The 12009-nt window shown below is 38.2% G+C and overlaps 1 protein-coding gene across 10 annotated transcripts in view; it reads left to right on the forward strand.

Annotated features, from left to right (window-relative positions):
• Window positions 1–12009, forward strand: part of AOPEP (aminopeptidase O (putative)) — a 313993-nt gene that overhangs the window by 192677 nt on the left and 109307 nt on the right. For all 10 annotated transcript variants that reach the window (XR_009460997.1, XM_019478015.2, XM_019478016.1 and 7 more), the window contains one exon: window positions 8185–8245. Coding sequence is in view for 9 of the 10 variants with exons in the window: in XM_019478015.2 (XP_019333560.1) it covers window positions 8185–8245 (61 nt within the window). In the remaining variant the exon portion in view is untranslated. The remainder of the gene's footprint in view (window positions 1–8184; window positions 8246–12009) is intronic.

Genomic DNA, 12009 nt, shown 5'->3' on the forward strand with positions numbered 1-12009 from the left:
CCAAAATCACACTGGATGAAGAGATCAATAATAATGCCAAGTATAACAGATCATCTATATATAAGACAGGCTTTTATTCTTTATCTGCTTCAGTGATACTTTTCCGTTATTGAACATCCTCTGATTTTATGTGCAAATTCCTGAATAAACTGGGCAAAAAAGCAAGGGCAGGGGGATGGAAGGTCCATCCAAAATAATTTTTTTAAACAACTTCCAGTAGTGACTAGTTCAACACTTATAATTTCAGAGATTGAAATGAAACATACTTACAGATAGAAAGTTTTAGATGTAGCTTTTGTCTCAAGGATGACATCTACTCAGTTCAATCAAATATCATTTTACTACTGAAACTAAAAAGGCCAGTATTTGGGTAATATTAAACACTTCCATTCCCCAGTGTTTGTGAGGGGATACTTAATCTATATGTATAGATAATATATATAATTTTAGAGAGCCCCAGTGAGTGCTCTCTGTGCCCTGCTACCAGCCAGAGTGCTCGTTGTCGGGGGGGCACCAGCTCTCAAGGGGGGCATGTACCTCCCTCTACCCCCCCCCCCCGCATTGCCTATGGATAAGGGTGCTTTTTGTATCTTGCTAGTCCAAGCATTTTAGATTAAGTATTTATATTTTATGTTGATTTATATTTGTGTGTGTGTGTGTGTGTGTGTGTGTGTGTGTGTGTGTGTGTGTGTGTGTGTGTGTGTTGGGGACCGGAAGTGTTTAATATTATCCAAATACTGGCTTTTTTAGTTTCAGTACTAAAATGACATTTGATTAAATTTAATAGAATGAAGTTGGACAAGATTTTACCCTCAGCTATATGTATGCTGTGACAATAGTGTTGTAATGATGTAACTGGTTGTAGATTTTATCCCATGGGAGACTTTTGCAATGAAACTCCTGAATTAGCACTGACTGAAAATATTCATATGACAAAGTGGAAGGTTTATGTCTTTAAATAACACCATATTGCCGTTTCCTATGGGATACATCTGGTAACATCTAAAGTACTCTCCCACCAGTGAATTCCCTCCACTATATGAATGCTTTAGGTTTTTATTACAGGGGTTTTTTTCAGTTGTCTCTTAACATTGAAGAGATTCTTCTTCATTTGGATGAAGCATCACAAGTGACATCCTCATTGATTCTTGTCTACCTTTAAGATTTATGAGAAATTAATTAAATGCCTAGTTTAGGGGATGTCTTCATAATCTACCCTGGCTCAGTTCTGATAGCAGCTCAGTTATTGAAATTTCGTCTTCAGGACACTATTCTCTGATTCTATATCTTGGTTTGGAGACCAGTACCAGCCAGGGCAGAAAACACTGTATTGGCATATTTGTAGACCCCTTGTTCTGCCCTTTTTCTAATTTAATACAGTAAGGCTAGCGTGTGTCAGTGAGACTACCCACCTTGCTCTGCCCTGACAGGTTGTCCTATGTTTATTACAGAGTATTTGGCTCCAAAGGCCCCAACTTTCTTGGCCTCTCCTTAGGAAGCCTGAAGTCCTTCCCATCCATGATGAAACATCTTATTTCTGCTATTTAATTTCAGAATCAACTGATACCATTTTTTAAACCTGTTTTCCTTTGTATCTCTGTACCATCCTGCACTAAGTTTGATCAAAACTTCCTCTGGGGTTTGTAATTTTTACCCTCTGCTGCAAATTCATCCTATTCACATCTGTCCAGCATGTGAGCCATGCAAAGTCTCAGTTTTTGTAAGCCCCAGCAACAGAGGGCGATTTTCATCTGATCCAGATAAATCAGAATTGCAGCTGCTTGAGCTCTGTGTGGCTCATCTCCTCAGTAATCCAGTTATATTTCTTTGTGTTTTTTTCTTTTTTTCATTCAGTATGACAAATGCTAAGAAAAGCACTAAAACTTCAATTTCTGCACTATATTGCAGACCTAGGGCTAACTTCTGTTAGAGCTTGGATATTTTTAACTTCAGTAACTGTGGCTTAGTAAGTGCATTCTTTGCAAGTCTTCATAAATTACCAGATAAGCACCAAGTTAATGTTAAAATGATGTTATAACTTCAAAATACACAGTTACAGAATTACCCCTTGTCTCTTCAATTTACATCAATTTTTTGCTGGTCAAATGTAAGAGATTTTAAAAGCACAAATAGTTGATAGGCACTAATTCCTAATGAAAATCTATTTAAAAAAATCTTTCAGAAAATGTTTTATTCTGTGTACATATGCTGATGCAAAAATACACCATCAAAGGGACTCAATGGTAAAAATCATAATTTGAGTTTTGGGTTTTTTTGGAGGTATGCCTAGTTGCATTGCTGGAATTTCTTTTAAGCATTAAAGAATTTGTAGGACCAGGTGAAGGAATAAAAAGGCATTATTGAAAAATCTTTGACAATTAGATACGGCAGTCTTCTTCATTCCTGTACTAAACTCTGTTTTTTTAATATGAATTGTTTAACAGCTACAACATTCTACCACAAAAATAGTTCTTTTCCTCAATTAGTGAAGTAAATGATTCCTGTGCATAAAGTTTCTGAGTGTTTTGGGGCACTTTGGATGAAAATCTGATGTAATTTTTTTGTTTTAAAATACTAAACTAAAAGTGATTAATAATTGTGTTACAGTGGTGTGTAGTGGTCTTACCTGAGACTGGAGCTTTAATTACACTACATACACCTATTAATAGATTATCCGTTTACTGGAGAGTTGAAGTCTAAGTAAATAAACAGTGTAAATAGTACGTGATGTATTATTGCATTTTTATCCCCATTTTATAGAAGGGTAATTGAAGCACAAAGAGATTAAATTATGTACCACAGATCACATATGAAACTTGTGCTAGAGCTGAGTGCTAAACCCAGGTTCCCAAATCCCTGTCCAGTACTTTTATCATAAGGCCAATTTTTTTCTCTTTTGTCTTAATTTAGAAAATAATTTAAGCATCTGGTTTAGGTCACATGGAGACATCAGTGGCCAGTGAGAATTAAATATGTGGATAAACACCCCTCCTGAATAAGTAACTTTTCCTAAACACAGACTTCTATAAATATCATGCTCTATGTCCTTTTTCTGGGATAGTTGCCTTGCCACAGTAATCCATGTCTAGCAACAGACGTTGCATCTCTACTGCGGTAAACCATTTTATCCTGGGGCAGACGTCCATGTCTGTTGTCCTAGGATAAATCCTAAAAAGGTTCACAGGATAAGAAGTACTAACAGTTTATACTGGGACATTGCAAAGTGCATCTGAATGCTCCAGGGCTGTCAGCAGAGAGAGAGTGAAGGGAGCAGCAGCAATTGCCAGGCTGCTATGCCCTGTCTGAGCTGGGGTGGGGAACATAAGTTCTAAAGCAGAGCAGTTTAATCAGTCTGATTAGATGAGGGCTAATATTTTGCGTGATCAGCTATTTTAGAAGTGCTCTCCAGGTGTGCACTTATGTTAGGGCACAGCTGTAGAGCACTTTCAGGGGCCAGATCACACAAAAAATGTCACTTCTGTCTGAGCCCCAAGTGAGCAGGAGTTTTTCCATTTATATCAGAGGGTTTTTTGTTATCTCCAGACTAAAATCCTTTCAGTATACTGTATGTTGGGGTACACTAATAGACCACTCAGGATGTGTCTACGCTAGGTTTTAATGGATGCGTCTACATGAGATGCTTTACTGTGCAGCAGACTAATTTGGTGTACAGTAAAGCATTACCATCTACACATGCGTGGCAATTAGGTCACAGTAGACTAATTTTCTGTGCTGCTGGATAGTCCCATCAAGTACAAGTGGTATCCAGCAGCATAATAAATTACTGCACTTAAATGCACATGTAGATGGTGATGTTGGGATTAGCTTACTCCAGCTCAAATTGAGCTAGATTCTAGAGTATATTGAGTCACATTAATTGCATGTATAGATGCACCCACTGTGTTGCATTGAAATAGTTATCTGAATTCTAATCAGAAAAGTGTGGGTTGTTGGGGGAGCAGGCTGTAATCCTCACTCTCAAGAAAGCCTTTTAGAGTTGCTGTAGAATCTGAGCAACACATTTGCATATTTTTTTCCCCTTGGATAGCATGGTGACTTAACAGTGGGACTCACATCATATGCTCATTTCGAAGTCCGTATTTGGAAATGCCCTCCTGTTGATTCTGAACCCAGAGAAAGTTAAATAAAGATTTAGGCATCTTGAAGCTACTGCAAATGAAGCACGCTTATTTTTCATTGATCTTCATTAAAAACAATCATATCCTTAAAGTATAGCTATACTCTGGAAAAAAATGACTAAAACTAGCATCGTGGTGTTCTGCGTTTATTGTCCCTAAATGAAAAACAGATCAAATTTACAAGTAAAAGAGTATTATTTTTTTCCTCTAGCTGCTAGCAGGCAAACTCCACTGAGACTGTGAATATCAAGCTGTGCTCCTTTTGACTTTGCACCAACAAAATCAAAATTCTGTACTTGGAATGTCATTAATGCTGCTGATGATGCAAGAGGCAGAATAGAAGTCAGCTCATTCTCTTCTACAGCTTTGTTGATTCTGAGGTGCTAAAGGGCTTGAAATATTTATTTTTTCCTCTTAAAGGAAAAAATAAAGTTACTTCTTTGAACATACTTGTACTGTAATGCTATTTTTAAAAGAAGGAATAGATCAACATTTTAGGAAATGCAGAAAGGTGAACATTAAGTATTAAATCAAATAAACCAATCCCCTGATAAAGATAAGTGTTATCAGTGTACCCCTTTGCTCTCAAATGCAACATGACAGGTAAAGTGACAGGGAACCCTCAGGACTCTCAATTAATCATTCAAGTTACAGATTTCTCAGAAAATATCTGTATTTCTTCTCATTGACTTTGATTATATGCTTTTCTCTCAATGTCAAAATACTGATAATTATTTTTTCTTCCAAATAACATAACAGTCTTGGATGTTAACATCTATTACTTGTAATACTCCACTTTGTTAGGGTCAACATAATGCAAGAACATAACATCTTTTGGGTATTCATTGTGGCTAACAGTAGTTGAGCAGATCAAGTCTGAATGCTTGAATCATGTTATCAGCAACAGATAAAGAAAAATAACTGTCTCAGGGACAGAGTTAAATGCACTGAACCCAGTGGACTTGCACAAGCAGCCAGGTACGAGATAAAAATGGTCAGGTCTGGATTTAAATAATCCATGCAAATATAGAATGCTGCCATATACAAATATGTTCCTGTGTTCTGCATACTCTTAGCTATCTGTAAAAAATCCATTTCCATAGTGATCAGACATGCAGAATGGTAATTTCCTGAAAGTTCAGGATCCTGGCTAAGTGGAAATACTTCTGCTAGACTAATATCATTATATGAACCACATGACATGAGGGGAAAACTATCTGTTCATGGCAGAGACTACTGTCTCAGAGCCTGGGGTGAATTTCATCCCTGACTCACAAAGATACTTCTGAGAGAAAGTTTTACCCTAAGTTGCATGTATTATCAACTTTTCCTCAGGAGGTGATGGATTTGTCCCACCACAAACACTTCATCTGCCAACACTGTCTTATGTAAATTACTTGCACAACGCAGACAAGCATTAAATTATCTTGTCTTGAAATATAGATATCTCAGTCTTTTCAAGTCCTTTGTTTTTTTTACTTCCTTTTTTGTCCCCAGACCATTTTTGTTAATTTCTGCAGATGACTACCAGGGTGTGATCTTCCAGGTCTCTGGAAAAGCTTTACGTTCTGAAGGACACATAACAGTACTTCTCAGGAAGAATTCCCTTATGGGTGAAACATAAGGGGCACGTGTACATGTCCAGTTAGTGCACACAGATAACCTCCAGAGCTTATTACTAGAGTTTTTTGCCTCCAGGCACACTGTTTGAATGTGTTCCCAGGAGCAAGAAACCAGAGCATATTGATCCAGAGTTTCTTTGTGCACAGCACATGGAACCTGGTAGGAGCAGCCCAGGCTGGCAGGGGACCCAGGGGGTCAGCCTGCCAGCCTGGGGGTGCCCTGACTGGGCTCCACGTACTGTGGAGGAACTGGCTGAGGTGCAAGGATGCTTCAGCATGGGGGCTGCCTGCTGGCTAGCTCCACACTGAAGCACTCTGTGCCCTCTGTCACAGCCAGCTGTGGTAGCATCTACATGTGCGCTGCTGCTCATGAAAAAACTCTGCAGAAGGGTAGGACTTGTGTTTTACAAGTCCTATCCTGATTGCAGAGTTTATTAATTCTAGGTCTCACATGTAGAAGCTGAGATGCTTACTGCACAGTTAATTAATCAACTATGCAGTAAATGTCTCATATAGATGCATCCAAGAAAATCAGTTCCTGGCTTCACCACAGACTTTTCTGTGCCACCTTGAGCCAGCCCATTAGCATCAGATTGTGTATGTTTTACTCATATTGCTGAACAGTTATCCTAATGAGCAGTTCATTGACTTCTAATTTGTGTCAGACTTGGCCATCCTTCCACTGAACAGTTTTCATTCCTTGAATATTGCAGTTGATTTCACACTGGCATTGTGCTGAATAAGAGTGACAGTGATAGGATCTTGCTTGCAATCTCACTTTCTGTCAGTTCTTCTGCACCTTACATCAGGGCTGGGCAGATAAAGCCATTACTACTTGAGAGGCACTTGTATGCTGTGGGCCTGATGTCCTATAAAAGAGATTCTGAAGGGAAATATTTTTTTCCCTAAATTTTCTTCTATTTCTTGCATTCAATCAAGAAATAACTGTCTGGAGAAAATGCTACCGCTATAAAAAGAAGCACCAATAACTGAAAACTTTTTTTCATTATCTAAATAGCTATGAGGTGTCAAGATGTTTTCCTTAATGTTGCCAGGCAGTTACACCAAAGACTCAGAAGCAGAACTCCTTGAATCTGTTGTAAGCTCAGCCAGTAACACATCGCTTCACTTTGTCCAAGTCCCAGAATTTCTTTGCCTCCATTTTCCCAGCTGCAAATCAGATACATAGATCTTATCTGTCTCAAAGAGAGAGAGAAATCTAAAGCTTATAAGCAATTGAAAACCATAACTAGAAGTTGCTTTGTAGGTGCCAAGCACTATTGTTTTTATTGCTGATGAATTCTTTTTATTTCATGGCAGTGTCATTAAAATCAGTGAACCTAAAGTTTTCTCACTGTTTTCATTACAAGACCTTCATGTGGTATAATCCAGAAATAAATAATCTCCGGAATCAAAACTTTAAGCACAGCTCTACCAAAAAAAGTTTCTTTTATTTTGTTGAGAGTTCACAAAATAAACATCAAGTGGGAATAAAAAATAAATGGCCCCTCATGCTAGGACTTCAAAATGGCTGTTTTTTATGCTGATCCTTTGCAGGTTATTGGTCTAAACCTACTGTGGTATAGTATCTGACAAGATAAGAAGGAAAATGAAATGATAATGTTGGTTTATTTAGGAAATTGCCTATATTTCATGTTGAGCAACCTTGGTCAAACAAAATTGCTTAAAAAGAACTTTAGGATACTAATTTAAGTTTTCAGCTTGCAAGCTCTTATGCATGTAGGTAACTGTCTCACTGAGTTCAGTTGTGACAAATTATTTCCTTTGTAGGAGTTGTGGTTTCAAAATATATTGTGATTTCACCATAAATGTTACCAGGACAAAAAATTTTGAGAAGCTGATATCCATCTCTACTGAGACTTAGTAACTTTGAGGAGAATTAAGGTCCAGCAGTGCATTTTAAAACTCATAAATCTAAGATGGTTCAAATTTCATTGCAGTTTTTCTTCTGCCCTTTTTTCCCTTACATTTTGACTTCTGCCTCAATAAAACCCTAATTTTAAATGTCTCCAGTTAATTTTGCCCCACTGTGGCTTTCTTACAAAAAATAAAAGAACCCAAGCAAAACCACACAGAGAGAACCAGAGAGCACCTGCTCATACTTTACATGTGTTTCATAAATGCAGTTTAGCTTCTTGCCCTTGCCCTGTCAGCCTTCATAAGCACTGAATTTATCATTTTAAGTTTAAACACACAAAATCCAATCTGTCTTCAATTCGCAAGTGTCATCTCTGAATGTTATTAATTAAAAGGAACAAGAATGTAATACATCTGGATTAAAAACCACTGCTTACTCTATAAGACCATGTGTCCACAGAACATGTTTTTTTTTCCTCTGGAAAATTTACATCTATGCCTGTGTTCCATGAAACGAGTTTAAACTTCTATTTTTAATTTTTAAGGTATGGGCTGTCTGTTGAAAGTATCTTCCAGAACTGGCTTGACACTTCTGGAATACCAAAGGTAAATGAAAATACCTCTCTTCAATAGTTTCCAGACAATGACTTTTTCAAACACATCGTTCAAATCACTGTCTGTATTTATAACAGGTACAGCACAAAATAAATCTCTCGTTTGATGACATCTGCTCTGCGTGTCTTTATACTGTATTCATGTGGGCTCAATTTTGATCAGTTACAGGTTTTTTCCTTCTACTTTCATCTCAACAAAGCTGCCAAAGGGGAAATCTTACAGTTTTATTACTAATCACTCTTGTCACTGGAAAGTGTGCTGTGAGGTATTGTAGTGGGGTTCCACTACAAGTAAGGAGCATTGTTCACAGATGTTAATTTGTGAATTACTGACAGATACACTGACAGCAATAACTTCAATAACTATTAAATTATTTGTACTTTGATATTTTGTGAATATTGAGACTTGTTCATAAATCTTCTGAATTTGTTAAGTGCATTACATTAATTGCAGTAGAGCACTACTGTCGATAAGATGTGGTAAACCTTTTGATTTAAAGGTTGACTAAAGGTGAAATCTCTGAAATCCTTGTTCTTCTTTATAATATCCTTTGTTCTGTCTTCATAATATTTGCCATGCCTCACTAGTCCAAATATGTGCTCTTTTGAGCAAGAAGGTCTCAAAATACTGTTGCCCACCGCCCTGCCAGAAAAAAACCAAACCATAATCACCTGATTCTGCAGTTTTTTTTAGATTCAAATTTGGGGCTTGTTTATATTCAAACCTCTGCTCCATCCCCAAACTGATTTTGGTCACTTGGGATTTATTTTAGCTAGTGCCTGGCACCAACTGCCCTCTTGGGAGAAGTAATACTGAAACAGGACAAAGTTGGTACATGCTAAACTAAGGAGCCTAAAAGAGGCTATATAAGAAATAAGATTAGGGGGTCTGTTGAAGCCAGAAGATTTTCAGGCAGTTTCTTAATAAAATATCTGGGTAGTTCAAGGTGACTTGTTATGGTCATTCAATCTGAGTTGTACCCATGTATTATGTGCTTGAGCATTACCTTTAGCCACTTTCAGAGAATGGATAAGGATATCTTTTCCTTGTTTTTTCTTTGCATTCTGCAGGGCTTTTTCTGGAAATTTTGCACTGAGACCAGAATACTTGCTTTCTGAATAATATTGTAAAATGCTGTAAAATCCAGATTCTATCTGTTTTTACTTTGAAATCAGTATAAAGGCAATTAACATTACTTAGACAAGATACTAAGCAGTTAGGATGGTGAAATTGTTATTCACAGTATTCTCTAATTTCCTGAACAACTGAGCTGAGTGTGATCAAAGAAAAGCAAGTAGCTTTTTGGTCAAGGTTTGGTTCCTGATACAGAACCCCCTGATTTGAGCCGCTCATAAAATGTGCTTATTCATAAATTTTAGTATTGAGACAGGGAATATAGGAACTGATAGCAATAAAGAGGGAACACACGGCAGAAAGTCAGAGCAGTACAGGTTGGTGTGAACGTTAGAAGGAAGCTTAAGAACTCTGCCCCTTTGCCAGCATTTGCCTCTTAGGACTGTATTAGGACACAACTCTTGAGGGGTCAGCTCACCCCTACCCAGTGATTCTTAAGGGATCATTCCAACACTATGCATTTCAAAACTCAGTTCAGTGATTATGATTAAGAACTAATCCAAGCATTAGGTTTTTTTTTTTGATCCTACAGTGAAAGAAAAATCACCCTCAAAGGGACTTCTCTTTGTGAGAGTTCAGATGTGCTCACAGAGCAGAACTAAAAAGGGAGAAAATGTGGGTGCCTTCAACCCAAGTGATGGGCTTTAGAGGAAGGGAAATCGAATCATTTGTGCTCTAACCCTCAGTATTCACTTTCCCAACAAGTACAAGTACATCTCTCAGACTGACTAAGAGAGGGCTTAAGGGACTAAGAGGCGCTTGAGAGGCTTCCCTTTCCCCCACTGGTTTCTGATCACGGGAAGGAACCCAGAACAGAACAAGAGTTTTGAGAGGTATAATCTCCATCAGTTTTCTTATCTCCTTCCTTGTTTTTAGTGCAAATGAGCCTGTGCAATGTGCTGAGCATACCTATTCTCATTTCCTCCCCTATCCTGTGTCCAGGCACCCTCTTCTTCTGCGTGCTGATACTAAGGAAAAAAGAGGTCAGAGAAGCAAGGGCATGTTTGAGGAGGAAAGAAGGAAGTGAGAGACATACTGTGGGGGATCTCAGCAGGCCCTCAGCTCTGCTTCCCAAACTTCCCTACCCTCATCCCCTCATTACTGTCCCCACCTTCAAAATCTGCCACCACCATGTTAAGTTAGGGTACAGAGATGCAAACAAGCATATTCAGTGCATGATGTGGGCACACATTGCTGGGAGAGGATGGAAAGCTTGGGAACATGATTGCTTAGAGTGTGCCACAGACGTACAAGAAGCAAGGGTTTTTTAGTGATATTTTTGTTGGATCAATTGTACCTTTGGAACAGATTTTAAACAAGCTTTTCGGTGCAAAGTAGTCTTGCTTGTTGGATATTTTCTGTACTATCACAGGTGCGGCAACACTAACCTTGCTACAGATGTACAGTGCAGAGACTTGGGTAAAGAGAGGAATGGGGATGCCGAATGCAAGGGTCAGTAGGGACTTGAGAACAACATGCCTAGAGTATGATACAAACGCTCAAGCACCAAGTGAGATAAGAACACCCACTTAGATGTAAGAAGCAGTTCATGCTTCTTAGAGCTATCAGTTCAAGCTTTATTCATCTCTTTGGCCTGAATTTACTCAGCTGTCCCTCACATGACTCTTAGAGCTTCTCTCAACACCATCTTTTGGACACAATAGCTTTTTCTGTTGGAAAAAAATAGAAAATTCACTGCCACAAAATGAGTTAATGCAAGTTAAGATTTCCCTGTGGTGCCATGTTGTGTGTAACCATGCACTTATGGGCTTTTGAGAGGTTAAAGTATGCACTGCCCTAAAGTATGCACTGCCTTAACTTGGAGGTTTAAATGTACTTGAACTCGTTTTTCTAGAAGGATGTGAAGCATCATTGAGCAACCTTAACTCTGCATTAATAATGCCTTGTGTTGGTATATATAGAGTGAGTTCTCTAAAAATGTTAGGTACATCACAAAGCTGGTTGTTTTGCAGATTATTATGAAAAGCTTGATGTCATTAGGGATCACAGCTTGATTTGGAGTCTGGGAATAACAGTAGGCATATTTAGCTGAATTCCATATTTTGTACAGCAAACAACAAGGTTGCTGTTTAGAACATTTGCCCTGAGGGAAAGGGAAAAAAAGTGTTGCTAATTGTGTGCCGTTGAACTGGCATACTAATACTCAGTCATCAAATAGCTCACAAGCATTTAAAGTCTATTCATCACTGTAGGGAGCTATGAGAATGACATAAAAAAAAATTAGAAAAGAAAGGTAAAAGAAAGAAAGGAAAATTTAAAATACTTCTGATTTAATTTGAAAACTATGTTTGCATGACTATGGCAACTTGAAACTCTCCAGCACTACTAACAAGTAATATCAATATTCTGTGCAAGCATGTAATACATGTACAGGCAAAATGTACAGGAAAAATGGTCCGAATTCAGCAGGCCATAAATTGCCACAAATTGTCTTTGAAGACCAACAGGATTTGCTGATTTTAGCTATTTCTGTAAAAAAAAAACCCAACAACTCCCCCCCCCCCCAAAAAAAAAAATCCCCTAAAAAACCAACCAACTAACCTTTCAAACAAAAAACTGCTGCTCCTCTGAGGCTGTCCATGTTGCCCCCCCACCCCACT

This window comes from Alligator mississippiensis, chromosome 3, assembly GCF_030867095.1.
Source record: "Alligator mississippiensis isolate rAllMis1 chromosome 3, rAllMis1, whole genome shotgun sequence".
Taxonomy (NCBI): Eukaryota; Metazoa; Chordata; order Crocodylia; family Alligatoridae; genus Alligator; species Alligator mississippiensis.